We start from the raw sequence: 23,502 nt of genomic DNA on the forward strand, positions 1-23,502 counted from the left end.
ACTCGATGCGTGTCGTGTTACTAAAAGGTCACACGTAGAACATCTGCAACTGTCTCCAACAAAAATTAAAATTATCCTATATAATTCTGTTGAAGGTAATTTATAATATCTTATATTGTTCTTGATTTTGAGCATTGACGCTATACTTATTTAGGAATTACCCTGTATTTAACATTAATTTGAATCTTTCTTATCGGTTTTGTCATTTCATGACCGATAACAAATCTAGATATTAATGCAATATATGCAGATTTAGAAATTCCATTAGGTTTAGAAAGTTAAGTTGGATTAGAGATTTCTTTTTTAAAAAAAAATATTTAACTCATTTTTATTCATTTAAAAAAAAGAGGTGGAAGGTAGAAAACTATTTTAAAATATATTTCTATACCAAACTTAGACCTCTTAGTTTAAACAATTCGATCAATACAATAAAATATATATATATATATATATATATATATATATATATATATATATATATATATATATATATATATATATATATATATATATATATATATATATATATATATATATATATATATATATATATATATATATATATATATATATATATATATATATATATATATATATATATATATATATATATATATATATACACCAAAGAGCCATTACATTATGACCACCCTGCTAATAACATGTAGGATCACCTTTAGCCCTCAAAACTGCTAGCACCCGCCGTGGCATTGATTCCACAAGCTGCTGGCAGCTAGTCTGAGGTATCTGGTACCAAGCGCTCACCAAGCGGTCCTGCAATTCCCTCACATTGCGAGGGGGTAGCGTGGCAACACGAATTTGGTTTTCCAAGTAGGACCACAGATACTCTATTGGATTAGGGTCAGGTGAATTTGGGGGCCAAGACATGACTTGAAAGTCACTAGAATGCTCCTCGACGACTCGACCCTTATGACATGGTGCATTATCCTGTTGGTAAACACCATCCCCTGCAGGAAAAACTGTTGCCATGAATGGGTGAACCTGGTCTGCAACTATGTTCAAGTAGCTTACTATGTTCAGGGATTGTTCTATGAGGATTATGGGTCCTAATATGCCCCATTAAAACATTGTTCCTGGGCAAGAAACCATGAAAAACTGGGCCATGTATATATATATATATATATATATATATATATATATATATATATATATATATATATATATATATATATATATATATATATATATATATATATATATATATATATATATATATATATATATATATATAGGTACAGACGGAATTGTACTATAGGTATATAGGTACGGATATAGGAATCAAAGGTACGGACAGATATTTTGGTACTGACGGAAATAAAGAACACCTAACACAAAATATTCATACATTGTATGACTTCAGAAAACAAATAAAACTTTGAAAAAAAATTTCAATTAAAAAAAATCATATACATAAATAATATACAAAATCATATAATAAAATAAAATACAGTTTAAATCATAAAAAAATTATACATTTAACCTCTGCATATCTAGAAATATATAAATTAATATGCTTGCCGCAATCCCTCTGGAATATTTAAAGAAAACATTTCGAAGAAGTTTTCAATATCCATCATCATTTAGTTTTAAAACATCTATATATTTCAATTTAATATGCATGATAACTTCGTTTGATTGATGATCTGAATTGAAAACTAGCCGAGAAAACTTCAGGAAAGATTTGTTGGTGATAGATTTGGCAAGGATATTGGTAGTGACAGATTTTGGCCCCCTAGGATGAAATCTGTCCTAAGGTTATCTATTCGAGTAACGAGACACCTTTAGGTTTATTTTAGAAAGGGATGCCCACATAATGTAAATATAGTGAGTATTAGCTGTAGCTAAACTAACATTGGTGTCGAGAGAAAAATCATATCGTAAACACCTAGAAAATGTTTATATTATATATTTACTATACATTAATTTAAATATAGTTGGCATTATAATATGATTTCTTTTTAAAAAAAATAATTTTTTGCGAATAATTTTTGCATTCTTCCCAAATTTAAATATCTTTTAGTAAGGTTTGAAGCATTTAAAAAAGTATTGGCCAAAACAAAAGGTTTCTACTTTAACATTTCTGAATTTATTTACAATTTCCTTGAATTTGTGTGCAATTTGTTTACATAATTTATCTCAAAATTAAAAAAAGTGTTTTAATAAAAAAGAATTTTTTTTAAAATCTATACTATTATTTTTTACCATTGTTGATTATATGAAGCAAGAGAATTTTTTTTATATTATTTAATGAAATGATTGTTTTTAATAACGTCAAGCTTATTTTAAAACTTCACATGTTACATAGTTCGAAATTATTATACTTCATAAGTAATTACAAATTTGCATTTTGCAAGTAGGTATAGAGCCGATTTTATGTATAGAGCAAAGTAGATACATATTGTGATATGTATAGAGTCGAGCAGATTTCTTATGGCGGCTAGCCAAACAATCCATCCCAGCCATAAAAATGGCCCAAAGATCACTATAAAAAAGCTGTTCTAAGTAGCTGTTTTACTCGCTCTATTTATCACCGATGATATGGATGCTTATTCAAATCAGGAGAAGCCCAAGATTCTGTTCATTTACAGAGCAGTAAACGATAGAGCAAGGGAAGCTAAGATATTGTACCGAGAGCGTTTTCTAGCAAGACGCGTCCCTGATGCAAAGAAATTTTAAGGAATACACCAACAGCTCTGCGAAAGGGGTTCTTTTTCAAGTTGTACGCATGATACCGGACGTGGCAGGAGTGTAAGAACGCGATCTGTAACGGACGATATTGTACATCGTATCAACAAAAGGATTGAATGACAGTTGGGCACTGTCTAAAGCCGTTAGGTTTATAGGGTGTGGTGAGTGCTGTGAAAGGTAGAGATGCATTCCTACCAGGCGATGAGAGTTTGGTTCCTGGAATCATCAGATTATCAGGCACGTGCCAATTTTACCGCTTGGTTTTTCCAACAGACACCTCTGGACCCCGATTTTTGAGTCAGAACTGTTAAACCATGTTCCAGAACACTTCGCAGGACGCATGTCTTTCCAACACGACGGGGTACTAGCCCATTACAGCTTGAATGTGAGTGACTCCTCAGATATCGTGTTTCCTGGCGATGGATAAGTAATGGGTGGTCCGATCAATTGGTGGTCCGATCAATGGGTGGTCCGATTCAATGGGTGATCACTTCTATTCACTTCACTATGTTGCACATATTTTGTTTATTGAAATGTTTATGAGGGGTTTAAAAGGAATGAGAATTGCATAGTAGCCCATGATTGTAAATGTTATTCTGCTAAGATTCATTGTACCGACATTGGCTTTCTATGCTCGTTTAAGAAGATAGTTGTATTTACTTGGATTATCTTTAGTTGAAAATCTACTATTTATGTTATCCTAGCAATTATTGTTGAAATCTGCATTCCAACAGGACAAGAAACAGCTATATTTTCTTAATTTGACGGACTCGGTGAACTCAGTAAGTTAGTCGTAAAATTGTTAAATTACTATGAATAGTTATTTCTGAATCAATTAATTGATCATAACTATTGAAAAACGCAAAATCCATGCCAGAAAACTAAGATAATTTGGATTAAAAATCATTTTTCATCATTGAAAAAATCATCAAATGCGCATGAACTGCCAATTTATTAAGAGAGCCAGTATCCTTAAAAGCATACGACGACATTCCAGGTTGTGGGTTGCTGTATTATGATCTATCCGGCATGATGTACTCTATCACAGCTCAAAGCTTGCAACCGGTGTACAGAATCATCCTTGTATGAAATATATTTTTTTGATGCATTTATTTAAAATCTTTGTTTTTTATTAATATTATTGCCACCACGCCAGTATGTAATATTATACGGTATCGACTGACCGATATAATGGTTACCCCAAGTAAGAGATTATTTTTGCTTTTTTTTAATTTCAGGTATACATTTTAATACAACGATGCACCGTTTGATGGAAGAAATAGAACGATCAGTCAAAATATTTGTTCATGGCTTAGAACAGTTCCTAGAAGATCCTCAGAATGTAAATATGTCTCTGGCTCACAATTTGAATTGCACCTCGAATAGTGATATAAAATGGAACAAAGGCGAGCACTTTTTTAAGTTAGTATAGTTTCCATTTATCTATTTTTTGTTACAAGACTCTTAACTGCCCAAAAAAGGCGCTTAAAATTTGTGAACCTTATGGACAAATAAAGTTTCTTTTATGTTACAGAAATATTTATATATTTGGAATGGTTTTTGGAATGTTTTTTTTTTCCTTTTTAATACTTTATTTTGCAAGCGAATTTTATTTTCTTCGCTTATAGATGGTGTGTCAGTGGCTTAAAAAGAATTTATTTTAAGCTGAGAATAAAAAACTTTTCCTTTTGGCTTTTAGTAGTTTTTGGCCGAGAAAATATCAAGAAGGAAGATTATAAAAGAAATATCAAGCCAGATGAATTTTCAAGTGAAAAGAAATTATCAAGTCAAAAATATATCAAAAATATATAAAAATATCTCAAAAATATTCAATATCTCTCCATAATTTAGGTGAGAAAAGAAAAACGTTAAATATCAATAATAATAGTAATAAAATAAAAATAATAATTATATTTATACGCGCAATTATTACTATAAACACACACAGATATATATATATATATATATATATATATATATATATATATATATATATATATATATATATATATATATATATATATATATATATATATATATATATATATATATATATATGGGTCATTCTCACGAAAACTGTCATTTTTCAGTTCATAAAATCCCAAAAAAGTAAAGTGAATAAAAAGCTCTGAAACTTTTTATATTAATAGAAATATGTAATGGCATTATAAAGAAAGTATATATCCTATAAATTACACTTAATATTTAAATTAATTAATTTTTAAAATAATTAATTAATTCATAATAATTAATAATTAATTAATTAATTTAATATATAAATTAATTAATTTAATAAATTAATTTGTTACTTTTTAATTTATTTTTCAAATTAATTAATAAGTAAATTAATTATTTTCACTATTTAAAAAGTGAGGGAATGATATTTTATTTTAATACATGTTTTTATCTAAGTTACATCTACCTAAAGTTTGAAAATGATAACATACTAAGTATATCTAATATTTATTATAATTTAATCTTATATATTTAATAGTTTCTACAGGTTTGGGAAATAAAATTGGCTGGCACGATTGAACAAAAAAAAAATTAATAATATACTCATCTTGAATCATTCCCTCACTTTAGCATCATTCCCTCACTTTATACACTAGTGAGGGAATGACGAATTCAATAAAATTTGAAAATAACAGTTAGGCCTAATTAATTTCTGAAGTCAATCACATACAATTATATTCATACAAGAAAGCAACATATAATTATCCATTTTCTCGATGAAGTTGTATTTTATTTTACTCTAAAAATGACATGAGGGAATGACAAATGTAAAAAATTTTACCTGGTTTCATTCATTCAAATTTATTCCACAGCAAAGCTTCTTTAAGTTGAAGATGGAAACATACTGCAATTTTGTTCTATGATGCCAGTTGTTAACTTCTGAAGTTTTTATTAAAATATTTTTATTCTAAGAAGATTACAGGTCATAAGAACATTGTTGTGAGGGAATGACGCGAAACACTGGGGACAAAGTTTAAAATAGTGCTGTGTTAATATTTTTATCAGAAATTAAATTTAAAATTGATTTTCTGAATTCTATAGTTCAGTATTCTGATATAAAAAACACGAATTTGTAAAAAAAAAATTTTTATTCCAGAAACAATTTTTTTCTTTTTTTAAATCAGCAGTGGGGACAAGTGAGGGAATGACATATTGGTATATTTTAATTACCTAAAATAAATAAAAAATAAAAATTGATAATTTTATTTTCATTCTTTTGTTAGCTTGCATTCTGAAGGACACTTTCCCTGAATTTGTTTTTTTCGTAAGCTGTAAAACAAGCATAAAATATACTGGGGACATGAAAATGACTGTTTTTGTGAGAATGACCCATATATATACACTGGTGTGCAAAACTTAAGCAACAAGTGGTTTTTCGGCCACAGCTCCCCAACAAAGTATAAGATAGCCATGAAATTGCAGTATAATATGTACGTAATTCAGTAGAAAGATTATTTGTATGCAAATTTTATAAATAAAGCGTCGTAGGTGATGTAAGTGTACGTAAACCTTGTGGGTCGGCACGCACAAGTCAAAGTCGTGATAAAAGGATAAAGAGCACCGTAGTTAAAGAATTTCGCTGAAAGTGCAAGTGATTTGTTTTGTGAAACATGTCTTCAAGAAATCATTTAGACGACTTTACTCGAGGAAGAATGATTGGGAAGCTTGAGGAGGGGCGTAGTAGGACCAGTGTCGCCGAAGAGTTCGGGATCAACAAAAGCGTTGTTTCTCGTGCTTGGAATGCCTTTAAAACTACTGGTACAGCTGTTCGGAAGGTTGGTGGTGGCCGTCCAAGGAAAACAACACCAAGAGATAACCGTTACATTGTCCTCCAGGTGAAAAGAAACCGTTTTCAGTCAGCGAGCGCCATATCTCAGCAACTGTGCACAGCCACAGGACGACAAGTATCAAGATTTACAGTGGCCAGACGCCTCCACAAAGGTGGCTTATTTGCTAGACGTCCTGAACGCTGCATGCCTTTAAAAGTTAGCCATCGGCGGCACCGTTTAGAGTGGTGCAGAGAACATGAAACCTGGACACCTCATCAATGGAGTCGCGTCCTCTTCACAGATGAGAATCGTTTTAGTGCTACAAGCGATTCTCAACGTCAGTCGATCTGGAGAGAGGTTAGAGCTCGATTTCATCCCAATAATATCGCGGAAAGAGATCGTTACGGTGGTCCTGGAGTTGTCGTCTGGGGTGGCATTATGTTGAACGGGTGGACTGAGCTTCAGATCTTCGACCGAGGTTCTGCAACTGGAGACCGCTACTGCAATGAGGTAATCCTACCCTATGTGCGTCTGTTCCGAAGGGCCATTGGACCAGACTTCATTTTTATGGATGACAATGTCCGGCCACACCGTATTGCTAATGTTCAAAAGCTACTGGAAAGTGAAGATATCACTCGAATGGATTGGCCAGCTTACTCTCCAGATCTAAATCCCATAGAGCATGTGTGGGATGCACTAGGGAGACGTCTTACGACACGACAGTATCCTTCTGGTAGCACCCATCAGCTGAAAGATGCGTTAAAGGAGGAATGGAAACGTTTACCCCAAGAACTCCTGGATAATCTGGTGCTTAGCATGGAGAGACGATGCCAAGCAACAATCACAGTAAGGGGAGGGCATATCCCATACTAGGGAACATCTGCCAGTTATACTTACGTTTCTTCAGGCAATCATGTGTAACGCCACTATATGTCAAAAAAAGCCTTTTTTTGTTCCATACCCTACTTTAAGCTTTATATTCATTTCTGCGCCATTATTCTTTTACCATCGTTTAAGTACAAAATAATGTACATCATATTCAAATTTCATGTCAATCGGATGATTTCTTGTAGATTTTTTACAAAAAACGCACTTGCTGCTTAAGTTTTGCACACCAGTGTATATATATATATATAGATATAGATATAGATATAGATATATATATGTATAATAAATAGATTGCTCCACAAAAGTTTTACGTCATGGCAATATGAAAAAATTTCGTCAAATTCAATTCAGTATAAAATTACAAAACAATAATAGTGCTTAAGTGTTCAAAGTTTATATCATATAAAATAGAACGAATTTAATACATGATTAGAGTATTTTACTTTCGATAACTTCCTCAAAAATTTATTGTTTAAATATGTAATGAAGCAAAAAGGTGGTACTATATTAAATTGCAGTTTTAGCATTGAAAGCTTCTTTGGCAGTTTAAATGCTAGAACACAATTATTAAATTTATGCACTTAACTCAATTCACCTTTGTGATGTAACGTAAAAGAACTAAAAGCATTAAACTACCTTTGCAAACGAAGAAGAAAAATGTGGTGCATCGAAAAAAGAAACTTAGATAAAATACGTTTTAGCGATGTTATTATTTTTAAAAGAACGTTTTTATTGCAATTTTCCAGAAAACACCTATGTTAAAAATACTAAATTCAAAACCAAATGATGCATGCAATTTAAATTTATGCACTGAAAGTGTTCTAAGCAGTTTTATATGATGAATTTTAAAAAAATCTTCATTGTGAGCTCTATTGAATGCTAATAAATCTATTGTTGTTTTATAAAACTATCTTCTTTTGGTTTAAATTTGATTACACGAAAATAAGATTCAAACACGTTTATCCTTCTTTTAAAACGATTTTGATAAAGAATATGAGTAAATCTTCTTTGCATAAGATAATTTACAGGCAGTTGCCATGGATACCATTCCTTGCCATCGTTGCCATGTCAACTATTATGGCACGGAAAGAATTTTTGCAGTCATTCAGCTCAACAGGTAGCTTAGAAGCTTCTTCGTTTAAAAAGAGCTACTCCTTCAGTTTAATATAATGCTATTTTTGTTTTCCCTCTTACGTTTGCACAATTAATGCAAGCAATTTGTTCCAAGTTGAAAACTCTCTAATTACTTTATAGCAAAGTGAATTACGAAAAGAGTTTAATGCAATAGAGAAAAATTCTAAAACGTATTTTGAATAGAAGATTTAATATATTTTTTGTTAAATATCCTTTTAGCTGCTCGAATAAAACTCGCATATTTCCATTTTTAAAGTATATTTTAAAATCATTTTTTGGGCAAAAATTCAAAAAATCATCCTTTTCTAAATATAAAACAAATCCATTATCATTACAATAAAATGAATAAAATTTTTGTTCAAAGGTGATCTGATTTCTTTTCATTATTATTATTGTGTTTATCAATAAATCAAATAAAATAAATATAGATTTGTCATTAATTAAGTTGTTTTTTTTTACATAATATATGATGTATGATAACGGTAAATATTAATTCATAACTTTATCATTATTATTTTACATTGTAAAAAAGAATTCAGAAATGTTATTGAAAAATGACAAGTAACTAATATGCCTAATTTATACCATTAGCATTTCTAAGAAAAAAATACTCTTTTTTTTAATATTCAGAAGCGCTTTCATCATAATTAGAAAATATTATTTTAACATATTTTTCAATATGTAGCACCATCTGTTGTCAAACTTTGTATCTAATTTTGAAACACATTGTGAATTACTACTGGTTTCTTGATCAAAACGTAACAGATCGCACATTTATTTCTATTTCCCATTAACTGGTTTTTGAAATCTTTGGGTACTTTAGGGACACCCAGTATTATTAAAAGGCACATAAATGCTTTTGTTCTACAATTTGAGAACTCCTGTGACAATAATGCAAACGCTCAAATCGATTGTTTAATTTTAATAATAACACTATTTTTTTCAGAAAAAGTTACATAATCATTCAAAACACTAACTCCCCCTCCCCCCAAAAAAACATTAGCTCTTAATACATTTTACTTTTCTTTTCTAATTTTATATATATCAGCTATCATGGTAAAATAAATTATAGATTTATCATGTAACTAGTCAACACATGATTGTATTGTAGTAATCAATACAGTTTTCTCTCTCTCTCTCTCTCTCTCTCTCTCATTGTTTTTGACATATACAATGTTTTTTTTTATCAGATAAGGTTCAATTTCTATATGATGATCAATAAAAATAGTTGAAGTAAAAAGCATGAGCATTTTTTTATCATTTAACTCTTAACGGAACAATACCGCCGTAACAGCGGTATGGGACTTTTCATCATTGGGTCCAATACCAGGCCAATGATGACTAAATTTATTTATTACTTTATCAAACTTTTTCATTGAAATATTTAATTTAATAGTAATTAAATATATAATCATTATTTTAATTAATTATCATAATTAATTTATAATTAATTATCATGATTAATTATTGTAACTAAACAATGTAGTTATACCTTGTGAGAAATGAACATGAAATACTTCCTGATCGTTAAGCGTTTAGTAAACAACTTTGTTTTTTAAAACTTATTAACATTTTTAATAATATATTACCTATTTTAAGGGAAAACAATTTGTAGATTGAACATGAAACTATGAAATCCATGGCTAATTTACATTTACAACTGTCTATATCTCTCCTTTTGACTGGTTTTAATACAATATTTTTAACGAAAAAGATTCAATTTCTAGATAATAATAAATAAAAATATTGAAACTACAAATCATGCCTGTTTTTAGATCATAAAATTAACAACTTTTTTTTAAAATTTTATATTAGTTTTTATCATAACACAGTAGCAATATTACGATAAAATAATTTATAGATTTAACATCGAAACTATCAATTCCATGGCTATATTGTCCTGATGAATGCCTCTTTCTCTCTGATTTTCATAGATACTTGCGTAATGTGAGCATAAAGGAGAAAGGGGGGAAGGCTGATTTAGAATTCAATCTAGACGGAACCCTCAAGTATGTTGAACTGGAAGTTATGAACCTTAACAACATGGGATTCTGGGAAAAGGTGAGCTCTTATTCTCCTTTCATTATATACTTCAAGGGAAAGGTCGATTCTCGCTACAGTTAAACAGATGTTCTCATATGTATGAGATTGAAGATTTCTTGTAAGCAAAGCTATTCAGTCTAGCCTTTCCAAGGATACTATTAAATGTATTAATAAATACTTTTCTTGTTTTTGTCTAGTTGTTTGATGATTTTTTTTTATTTTAACTAATTATATATTAAAGAAAAACAATTTTTGTTCCCTTAACATTGCCCAGTAAAAAAAACTCGGCTTTTAAATTGTTTACAAGGTGGACTATGGATTCCAATTACTGATCGAATAAATACTGAAAATATTTTGTAAGTTACATACTGTAGGGAGCAAAATTCTTAAGACGATAGGGTTTTTTTTGTTCTCACTTTTATTATAAGCAAAATTTCTTAATGATTTGAATTAGTAATTTGTAGCTTTTGTAGCAGGAGGTAAAGACTAGATGCTATAGGACATAATTCGATCGTGACAATTCTATCACTTAAAACTTTCAGAGCCTACATTTGCATTGAAAATACTTCTCACCTATGAAATACTTTTTTGCCTAAAATTTTGATGACTTCAATGACATTCGATCCCCTATTTGAAGTATTGCATATACTCTTCTTATTCTTTCCTCCATAATCTGAATATATATATTTTGGAGTACTCTATATTTAAACTTTCTATAATAAATACGTAAAAATCCCTTTTAAAAACAGCCAAATTTTTAACATGTATAATTATTTGTTTCCCAAAAGGCATATTCATCGTCATCATTACAATAACTTTTATTACGCAAATCAGTTTTGCATAATGCTTTGAGTTTCGTTCCCTTTCCTCTACGGTACAAAGACGCCTTGCTAAGTTCCAACTAGATCATCCAAATGTCAACGATTCTTCACCATGTAAGTTTAGGTCTTCCACGTTTTTACCTTTTCCTCTAGTCTCAAGGTAAAGGAATCCGGTAGGTATTTTTAAAGCATGTTCAATCCACGTCCATCCTCTATATTTCCTAGACACCTATCATACAGAACTACTAAATAATTTCACACAATATGGCAAGTGCTATAATTACAGTGGTTTTTATTTTGAGAAGATGCTGAAATGACATTGCATCTCTTTCAATAAATCAAATTATGCTTTGTTCGATTTTATTGGCCGTGAAAAACTTACTTGTCTAGATGATCTTCATAAATACTATTCCTTTTGAATATTTCAATATTGTTATTAATAAAATAGAATTAATGCAATTTCTAACTTCAAAAAAATTTATATTTTTAAATACTACTCTACAATTTATAAATCTACACTGTAAAATATTTTTTGCTAGGAAACTTAATAATTCTCTGACTTTCCTACAGAAAATGTCTGTTCTCCAAAACTACAGAAATTTACTGTTATACTCTATCGTATTATGTCAAAAGAGACATTTTTTCTACAAACAAATAAAATCTGTAACTATTGATATCTATTTGACATATAATTTGACTATCTGAACTCATTGTTCTGTGTTCTACGCATTCAGAGAACCACTGTCATCAATGCCTTCATCAGCAGGTTCATTTGAAACGGAGACCAGCTGACTGCCATTCAATGAAAGCTCGTTTTTTTTCTTCTTTTTACTTCATATATCATCCCATACTTTTCTTTTTTCCGATATTACCTTTTGCCCATTTTTGCGTTAAAACATGAAATTTTAAAGCTTATAGACAAATTTAAAAAAAGTATATGTATTAAAAATTTCAAACTCTGCATTGCAAATAAAATTATTACATATCATTTCATTAAAAAAAATTAGGAAACCATGCTTGGATTTGAAAGTAGTATAAAGAAGATGAGGTTACAAATAATTGTTTCAGGAAAATCATATTTTAAATTTGAAGATTCATAAATGCTGCATAAAAAGCAGATTAATTATCGTTAGAATCCTTTTGAAAGTATGAATTTTTGGAAAGCGTTTTGTACACACCTTATTTGTTCATCAAATAACTCAAATTATACCCAAACCTTTGAATTTCGAATCTAAATTAAAATTTATGAATCTAAAGTGATAAAAACACGAATTTTATAAAGAATAACCCTTTCCAAAATAGAGCTCCCAGTCTAGAATCGTTTATTTTAAACTTAATTAGCTTGTAGAATTGTTAAACTATTTGTTTCTTAACGTCCAATGTCTTATAGAATCATTGGGTGAAATTTGAATCTAAACTGAAATTTATGAATCTAAACTGATAAGAAAATTAATTCCTTTTAGAATATCCCTTTCCAAAGTAGCACGACCAGTCTAGAATCATTTGTTTTAAACATAGTTAACTTGTAGAAATAGTAAACTATTTGTTTCTTAACGTCCAATGTCTTATAGAATCATTGGGTGAATTTTGAATCTAAACTGAAATTTATGAATCTAAAGTGAAAAAAAAATTATTCCTTTTAGAATATCCCTTTCCAAAGTAGCACGACCAGTCTAGAATCATTTGTTTTAAACATAGTCAACTTGTAGAAATAGTAAACTATTTGTTTCTTAACGTCCAATGTCTTATAGAATCATTGGGTGAATTTTGAATCTAAACTGAAACTTATGAATCTAAACTGATAAAAAAATTAATTCCTTTTAGAATATCCCTTTCCAAAGTAGCGCGCCTAATCTAGAACCATTTGTTTAAAACATAGTTATCTTGTAACTATGTTAAAGAAATGTTAAATAATTTGCATCTTAACGTCCAATCTTTTATAGAATCACTATTTTTAAGCAACATAAATCTAAAATATATATCTTTACTTAGAACGCACAATCTACGATTACAGTTTCTTATGCGCTGTCTGACTAAAATCTTTATTCAACTTTACCATACCGGAAAGTGTTACATGAATAAATTTTTTTTAAAAAAACCCAAAAAATAAGACGTCCTGAAAATTTAAACTGCCGCACGATGTTTATGCAATATTAATCGTGCGTAAACATCAACTGAAATGGTAGTTTTTAGACTTTACAAAAAACTCCACCATCAAGTTTCGCGATTTCAGTTTCCCACAGTAATTACTTTAGTGGGAGCATTGCAATCCAAAACAGATTCATAACTAATTCATTTTCAGATCGGTGTATGGACGGAAGATGGATTGGACATTAAGGACATTGTGTGGCCTGGAGATTCACCAGTTCCTCCACCGGGAGTTCCAGAGAAATTCAACATGAAGATCACGTTCATGGAAGAACCTCCTTATGTGAATCTAGTTCCTCCAGATAATGAGACGGGGGAGTGTGAGACAAGCAGAGCTGTGCGTTGCAGGGTGGCTCCCAGATCAGCTATAGAGGGGTATGATTTTTCTTCCATATAATTCTGAATGCTAAAAAAATATATGAATAAATAAAACTGATTTCTTACTGCATATTCTTATTACATTTCTTATCTTAACGTCATTTCTATCATTTCTTATCTTATGTTCGTATTACATTTCGTATTACATAAATATAACTGATTTCTTACGTCGCCGTTTATCTGCAGAGAGTAATTAAAAGTTTGTAAATTTTCATTAAACAAAGAAAGGAAGTATTTATCTTATTTCACTCAAAAATAATCTTTCAAATTAAAAAAAAATACTAATGCAATAATAATATTTTGCACTCTCGAAAAATCTGTTCAACGATGAACCATTAATTGTAAGCAAAAGAAAAAATATTTCATTTATTTTAGATGGAAACAATTCTCAAAATAAAGACATAACAAACAAAGCAATAAATATATATATATTTCCTCTGCAGTAAAAATTTGTACTCTCTCAAGAAAATCGGTTCAACAATGAACCATAAATTTGAAGCAAAGGAAAATAATATTTCATTTACTTTATGCGGAAACAATCCTCAAAATAAAGATATAACAAGCAAAGCAAAAAATTATGTATTTCCACTGCAATAAAAAAATTTTACACTCCGGGAAAATCAGTTCAACGATGAACCATAAACTGTAAGCAAAGGAAAAAATATTTCATTTGCTTTACGCGGAAACAATCCTCAAAAAAAAAATATAACAAGCAAAGCAAAAAATTATGCATTTCCACTGCAATAAAAAAATTTTACACTCTCGGGAAAATCAGTTCAACGATGAACCATAAATTGTAAGCAAAGGAAATAAATATTTCATTTATTTTATGCGGAAGCAATCCACGAAATAAAAATAATAATATTAATAATATGCATTACTCCTGCAATCATAATTTCTTATACTTTCAAGAAAATAGATTGATTGTTAAATCATTAACAGTAAATATAGAATAAAATTATTCTTTTTTACTATACGCGGAAATGATCCTTAAACAAAAAAAAAAAAATTAACAATGTAAATATGTATTAACACTGCAATAATAATCTCTACACTCTCGGAGAAATCCGTTCAATGCTGAACCATTAATAGTAAACATAAATGGCAAATCATTTTTTTAATTATACGTGAAAATCATCGTCGTAATGATAAAAACGATAAAAATATGCATTACCACTTTTATAGTAATTTTTACACTGTTTGGGAAATCGGTTCAATGTTTAAGCATAAATAGCAAGCATAGAAGTAAAATATTTCTTTTATTGTATGATGAAAAATTAAAAACAAATAAGAAAAACACGTATTATCCTGCAATAACAATCTCTACATTTTCAGAAATGTCTGTTCAATGTTTCAAAGTGAACTGTTGCAAATTTCATGTAATAGAATTAACACTAGAACTCTCGAGAATAACTTAATTTTTGCTCTGCGCAAAAGAGAAAATAAATTTCAAAATAATACGGAAATAAATAAATTTCAAAAGAAATTCAAGTTATTTTTTTAATTCCTTGCTTAATCTTTCAGACTTATTATTTAAATTGTCTTAAAGTGAAAAAAATATTAAAGGGTACAAATAGCTCACAAAAGGTTCTGAGGAATTTTTTTTTTCAATTTTAGGAATTTTCTGTGTTGTGGTACAATTTAATAATAGCACAAAAGTTAATAATTTTTAAATAGAACTTATATTTCAAGTCACTTTTGTTTCTTCTGACTCACGTCTGGCAAGTCGCGAAAATGGGCGCTGGAAACATGCCGACCATTATTTCCAAATTTTATTTTTCTGAAGCGAATGAAGTTTTTAATCATAAGTACAATAAGTACTAACATTACTCCCTAGAAAAAGGTAAGATTATTCGAAATAATAAAGAACAATACAAAGTTGAAAAGCATTTTCGATTTACACCAAAAATATAAGTTTCATGAATTTTTTAATAAACTGAAGTAAAAAATAATTGTAAAGATGAAATAGTACATTTTCGGTGTGCCAACTACGCATATATAGCATAACCAATGTAACAAGTTTCAATAGAAAATATTAGAAAAAGCTGAAGATACTAATCAAAATATAATTATAATTTTATCTAATTAAAAAAGTCCAAATCCCTTGCACTACAAATCTTTAAAAACGATTTTAATTAGTTTAATAAAATTTCTCACGAATATGATATAGAATAATTGTTGCTTGAAATGATTCTAAATAAATACTTTTACACCGTTAAAAATTAAAAAATAAAAACTTTGAATTTTTATAAAATTTTTATACAATTGTTATCATACAATTTTCTGTTTAATTTATTTCATGAAACATTTATTGTAAACCTTTTCCATGGTCAAAAAATATATAAAAAATTTAAATTGCTTGAAAAAAATGTTTGCGCAGAACATTTTTAAAAGTAATTGAATTAATTAATAGCTTAATAATTTTTTTTACTATATATATTGTTCATGCATTAATAATTGGTTTCTAGCAGCTATACATGTGATAAAATATTAAAAATAAAGAGTTTTTTTAATATTTTAAATTCCCAATTTTCCCGTAATCATTAAACTTAAAAACAAACACATTCATTCTTACATTTAAATAGAAACAGATTTCTTAAAATATTTATGTATTTATTCCGTATTTTATTGCCGCTAAAATATGGTTTTCAGTTTCACAATTTTTTCCCCGAAAAATCCCATTTGTAATCCCTTTTACTCACAATACAATAAAATTTTTTATCCCAATTCAAATAAACGTCAATTCATTGAATGTTAGTGTACTGAACATGTAAAAGTTTTCTTTTTACCAAAGTAAAAATGAATCATTTTAAATTCGTCTTATGGTTTCAAATCCAGTTTGATTCAGTTTTTTCCAAAGTTACTTTGTTTTGAAACAGCTTTTTTTTTTTTAAAGTTTTTAGGTTTATACCCATTCTCTGTTAAAATAACGTATTAATAACGAATTGTTCAGATTTGAATAACGTATTTAAATATAATATTTTGGTGTTTATCGGCTATAGGGACCATGTGTTGGTCCCTATAATTCATAAGTACGAATTTTAATATCGCGATATATTGTCAGAAAATATCGTTATTTAACAATATATTGGTCCTTTTTCTTTCAACTTTAACTAATTTATATTATTTTAATATTGCTCACTATTTTTGTTACAAACATAAAATCTATCACCACTCATAATAATATCGTATTTGATATGAATTTATGTCTTTAATAATCTCGATATTGTAGTATTAGATACACTTTTGTGTATTATCGTTCGCTGGTGATCTGCTTAACCAGATTCTGGGGATAAAAATATATGTTAGGGAACTTGGCTTTATGGTCCCTATAACCTACAAGCACCGATGTTATTTTTAAAATAAAAGAAACCTTAAACTAAATTAATATTTTTACTTTTTTTAAATGTATGAAGCACAAAACAAATATTAAAAAGCTAAAAATGTTTGTAAGTTGTTTCTTACATTTTTTTTAAATGCAACTCACCAATAAATTATGTCAGGTATTGTTGAATTTTAGTTTTCGACAAAAATCAACTTAAAAAAATACCTCGTATTAAAATGATTCTATTTGGAATACATGAATTTCATTTTTTATTAGACTAAACATTTTTTGTCATTAAAACCACCTTAAAAATTATGATTCTCATTAGGCAACTCTAAGACCTTTGACTTAAATTCACTCTCAGAAATATAACTCTCAACCAGGAATCTTTGACCTGTATTTCGTTTATGTTGAGTACCGTTTATTTGTCACGAAATCGCGTGATTTGTGACAAAACGTGAATTTTCATATATATGAAAGATGAAATATTTCTTTAATTTTGACGAACTTCGCATCCTTTAGGAAGCAATCATGGTTATTTAGTAACTTTGACAAAAAAAAAATTTCTCGAATTTTTTCGAAATTTTTTTTTCACGAAACGGTTTCGTCAAAAACGAAAAAAGTTTCGTGATATTTGAGTATCTATTTTTTACAGTGTTCTGATATCAGATTGAATGTAATTTTCATAGAACCTCTGAAAATAAATAGGGCTCGTTTTGAAACTTGGTGCTCAAAAGTAAAATATTTTGCTGTGATATGTCTAAATCATTGAAAGCCAAAATCAAGACTTGCTTCATTCAGATTTTAATATTTTTTTTCTCCTTCTTGATTCTTACATGCGTTTCTTTTTCATTTTAGGGCTAACATTACGATGGCCATGCGTAACTCTAATTATTTTATGTGCTGTTCCGGTTTCTGCATTGACCTGCTGCAAAAGTTTGCCAATGATTTGAGATTCAGTTATGATCTGTATCGTGTAGAGGATGGAATATGGGGAGTCTTTGAGGTAAAAAAAAATTTCATTCCTTTAAAATATTTGGTAATTTTTGATGTAATATTAAAAGTTCAGCACTTTTGGGGGAAAATTTTACAAGCGAAAAGTCACCAAAAAATGCAGCCCTTTGCCAATTTTTCAAAAAAAATTTTTTTTTTAAAAAAGCAATCTAGCAGGCGGTGTTATCCTTCCCAGGATGGTAGAATACTTAAAATATTAAATGTAACCGATCGATAAATTTTTTTTAATTGCCTCAGTATTCCATAATGCTCTATATACTTTTTTTTCTTAACTGATGTCATCACATTCATCATTCAAATCATCTCATTCCTAATGTCACAAATTATCTGAATCGAAGGAAAAAAATTCACAGGCGTACTTAAAAACGATCTTCTATTACAAATTCAATTTTTAATTAAAGTTAGAGTTAAGTAAGAAAAAAATTGTTTATTTTAGAAATATAATTAAACAAATGTTTAACTAGGTAAGCATACCTCAAACATATTCCACTTCAAATGAACAGATTAATGTGCAATGTCTTGGTTAAGAAATCAACAGATGCTACAAAGACGTCTCTCAAACATAGAACACCAACAAAATTAAAATGGCCACCATAGTTGAATAGTCATACGTTGGTTTCAGTTATCTAATACAAATAAGAAAATTGAATTAAACAAAAATGAAGACCAGAATTTAAGTAAAATAAGTCAAAATGAAAAAGTGCTATAAAAAGCTAAAAACCAATTTCCAAAGAGGGCAGCACTGGAATTTTTAATTTCACTTAATTGTCTTAAAGATCTGGCAAATTAATATTTTTTGGTTATTTTAACTGTAACTTTCTCCTTGTTGATTTTATATGTAGACTTGTTACTTTCAGTGAACTTTTCAATTAAAATATTTTTGTTTTAAATTGTGTTTCTTTGGATATTCAATTTTATTTTGAGGTATTGTATTGTATTCCTATTTTGTTTCATTATGGGGCCTCGGAGCGTAGTCAGTTTTGGTTTAACCAGAGACTACAGAAAGGTACCAGCATATTAGTATACCCGCGTGTCCCCTGATGAAGTACTGTTTGTGCTAACATGCGTAACTTTAAAATTTGTTAGGTTTTTATTTAAATTTCTCACATCTTTATTTAAATTGTTGACTTCAGATATTCTTATTGCCCCTCACTGAAAATACTTCGTGTAGCAAAGAAAATTAAGTTTTTTTTTTACCCAGGTTCTACCATTTGCTGCTTGAAATTTTTAGTAATTAAAAATAAAATTAAAAACATATTCTAACTAAATAATAAATTTCTATGAAAAATAAAAATATATAATTAACAAAAAATTGAATGCCATATTGACTGAATTCTCCAAGGGTTTTCATTTCAAACTGTAACCAATCTTTCCTGTTAAGCATTCATTTCTTTTTCATTGAATAACAAGGAACGAAATTTCATTGCAGAAGATCAACAAGATTAAGTTTTAAAATCACCATTCAAAAATTCTCTTAATTATAAGCCGTCGTTTAAATTAATTGCCATACAATTTGAACATAATCTTCTCTATATTTCGTTCAAAGGCTTCATGCTGAGAAAAGAAATCATTTTAATTAACTAAATAAGACTTTCTCTCCATTCACAGAACAACACATGGAACGGATTGATTAAGGAAATCTTGGACGGAAATGCCGACATGGTAGTTACTTCTATTAAGATCAATTCAGAACGACAAAAAGCAGTCGATTTCACGGTTCCATTCATGGAGACAGGAATCGCAATAGTTGTCGCCAAAAAGACTGGAATTATTTCGCCCAAAGCCTTCCTAGGTGAGAGACCAATTCACTATCTTTTCCCGGCTTTTCACATTCCCTAGGATTAATTCATTATAATCGTCATTGTTTGGCGAAACTCCATGGCGTCGATTCATGACAAGAAAGTCCTTATTTATTTCTCCCTTGGAATTTTCTGTCGGCGACGCCTAACAAGGTAAGGAATTAGTCATTTTGACATGGATTTAGCGCTCGTTTGGCGATAGGTATTTACTGTTTGGAATAAAAGAGTGATGCAAAAAAATATTGGAATATATTTCAATTTACTATTGACATAAAATTGTAGTTGAGATCACGTTAAATACTGTTTTCTATTAAATGACAGTTTATTATCTAAGGAATAACTTAAAATCTTGTTATGATCTTTCTTCATAGTATCAATTTTTTTAAAAAAAATTCTCGCGTACCACTACCTGATTCTCGCTAAATTTTTGAGCGGAAATTTTCATGTTAAAGTTTAAAAAGGTATTATAAAGTCAAAAACAAGGTCATTGTTTAAATTTTTTATTCTTTTTACATCGTTTTCTACACTTCTTCTGGAAGAGTTTAGGCTCATAAAAGATGCCATTAACACAGATTCGCGAAACAATCACGCCAAAATTGATTTCATTTTGCGCACTGTATTTATGGAAATAAACTTTTTCGAAACTGCTATGTATGAAATAAAAATATAGAAAAACTAAATTTAATATAAAAATGGACTTGAAATAAAGAAAACAGCTGCCCTCATCTAACCTACCCATCTATCCTTTTGGCACCAGCTGGCACATAAGGCCTCGAGTCTCTTTTTCCAGACACCCTTGTCCCTTTGCCTCCTTCCATCCATTTAGTTTTGCTTTGCACAGATCTTGGTTAAATTAAATAAAAAATTATTTATTTCTTACTGCTATTTTTTATTTGTTTCATGTATAGCGTAGGACCCACATAAATACTCAAGACCCATTGAAAATACTAGCTATGCATTTTTATCAATATTTATTATAATGTCATAATGGAATTATTAATCCTGAAATTAAGTCTAAAAAACAACATAAAATGTCCAAAATTGGGGTGAGATTCGTAAAACCTAAAAATATAAATTGATGAGGTGCTCAGTAAAGAAGAGGTACGTGAACTAAAAAAAATTTAAAAAAATCTTTGTCATATGCACACTAGTTATGAGAATTTGCACATAAATGAGAATTTGATTTTTTAAAGTTAAATAGCATAACATCATAAGTATGATTTTATCTCGTATTACTGTGCGTCGTAGTAATAGAAATAGTTATACGTAAACTCGCATTTTTAAATTATGTTTAAATCTTATTATAGTTCTACTTCAGAAATTGTATTAGAAATGATAATTTATTCTATATATCAACTCGAAATTGTTATGAATGCAATAAAATGTATACATATTATTTTAGAACCATTTGATACAACGTCATGGTTGATGATCCTTCTTATCAGTATACAATTTGCGGCGATAGCAATTTTCTTCTTCGAATGGCTGAGCCCCTCGGGCTATGACATGAAAATGTTACCCCCCAGAGGTAGGTACTCAATTCTTCTGTCTACACATTTCACTATTTATGCTAAGAAAAAAAGTTTCATGAACGTTTGAAATGCTTATTCTGAAATGAAATGTTGGTTTAAACTAGAGCCATTTTTTGTTTTACTCCTTTCCACCCCCTTTTTTTTTTAAATTTTATTCTTTGACAGTAATACTGATTGCTTTTACTTTTATATTTTTTACCAGCCTTTTGTCATTGTTTTGCCCTTATTAGGAGCATAATGTGCGGGTCAAAAAATTTGGCACTAAATTCCATTTTTTAAACGAATCTTCACACATATAAAAAAAAATTATAGCTCGTTCACCAGGAGTTGGCACTTGGCTCCGCCTTCATCACGTGGTATGTGACGATATTATTTTGCTATTTTCGGGAGAAGGTTGTGAGCTATCCTGGACAAGGTTGCTATTTGGCGACTGTATGGCAAAGATATTTATTTCGCTAACTTTATCTGCATTTTTTTAACATTAAATATTTGATAAATTTGATGATCTTTCGCTCCATTTTTTATGATATTTCTCTCTTTTGAGTGAATAGTTTGTCTTTTTTGAGACATTTTGCTGGGAAAACAACAGTTTTCAAATTTAAAATATATTTATTTAGCTAGAGTAGCAATGGAAGATGATAAAGCGAAGTAAATGACTGAAAAAGAAGTCACTGTTTGTGTTTGGCACGCATTAAGGGTTGTCTCAATTTCAAGCGCGGAGATATTTCTCTTCTTTTTCCCGCTCTGAAATGAACTATGCGTCAGGGGCGGCGGAGCCAAGTGCCAACTCCTGGTGAACGAACTATACATATTGGTTAAAAACATCACAATAGCTCTAATGTTATTATCATATACATGACCATACCTTGAACGTATACCGTATCTTATCTTATCTTACTTACTTAATTTTAATATAATTATGCCTCATTTCGTAAATTTATTCAGCTAAAAATCATCTTGCTAATGGAATACTTAATAAAGATGCTTTAGGTGAATCAGCTTCGTATACTGAAATGAACAAAAGTTTTTGAAATAATTCATAACAATTCTTTTTTTAACTAAATTACCAAGGCTATTAAACCAAATATAAACATTTTATAAATTTGTAAAAAGTGATTAGAGTAAATTTGTTGATAAATCAAGCAACACAAGTTTAATTTCAGATAAATTGAAAATTCATTTAATGGAAACTACCAGTAACTTTTTTCCATTTCATAAAGTGAAAAAAAAATTAGAATTGGTTTTAGCTAACTGCAAATAGTAAATAACTATATGCATTAGGATGAAACGTTGAGATAATTGTTTGATAAATTTTTAAAATAATAGTTTATCAAAACTATTGTACGTTATACAGTAGTAAAAACTCAGAGTTAAATTTAAATGCTCATGCATGCAACTATTTTAGCGCTAAGGAAAATTATTTATTCAGCAAATAAATTGGTATCTTTAAATAAAATGTTCAATTAAATAACAAAAAGTACAACAACAAAAACCTTCGGAAAGTAACAAACGGGCTTAAGAATCCTCTAAGCTACAATTTATTCTTAATTCCTTGTTGCCCCAGTGATGGTGAAGCCTGTCAATTTTAACGGAGCTCATACCTTTGGCTGAAACTGTCATGATTGCCATCAGGAAAACGTACTAAAGATCTTGAGAAAATTGGATTAGATCAGTCATGGTCGAGAGCTTGGTGATGGGTAGCAGCTGAACTACACACCAAGTCATCTGCATTTTATCAAAATTACGTGCTTGCTGAGTTTTGATAAAGAACGACGCGTTGATAGATATGCATGCTCGTAGTGTTGCTTAGTTAGTAATGTTTGCTGTATATAATTAGTTCGTTAATTATTTTATTCTTTTTAATGTCTTTTAGTTCTACATCTCTTTCCATAATATTAACAATTTCCTTGCATTATCCTTTTAAAT

At 29.3% G+C, this 23,502-nt stretch overlaps 1 protein-coding gene across 3 annotated transcripts in view; it reads left to right on the top strand.

Annotated features, from left to right (window-relative positions):
* LOC107446968 (glutamate receptor ionotropic, NMDA 2B) overlaps positions 1-23,502 on the top strand; it is a 117,822-nt gene that overhangs the window by 74,392 nt on the left and 19,928 nt on the right. For all 3 annotated transcript variants that reach the window (XM_016061759.3, XM_071182232.1, XM_071182233.1), the window contains 6 exons: positions 3,948-4,131; positions 10,451-10,577; positions 13,683-13,903; positions 18,090-18,237; positions 19,854-20,037; positions 21,447-21,572. In XM_016061759.3, coding sequence (XP_015917245.1) covers positions 3,948-4,131; positions 10,451-10,577; positions 13,683-13,903; positions 18,090-18,237; positions 19,854-20,037; positions 21,447-21,572 — 990 coding nt within the window. The remainder of the gene's footprint in view (positions 1-3,947; positions 4,132-10,450; positions 10,578-13,682; positions 13,904-18,089; positions 18,238-19,853; positions 20,038-21,446; positions 21,573-23,502) is intronic.

Source organism: Parasteatoda tepidariorum, chromosome 4, assembly GCF_982258835.1.
Source record: "Parasteatoda tepidariorum strain Cologne lab strain chromosome 4, Ptep-v5.0, whole genome shotgun sequence".
NCBI classification, from domain to species: Eukaryota; Metazoa; Arthropoda; class Arachnida; order Araneae; family Theridiidae; genus Parasteatoda; species Parasteatoda tepidariorum.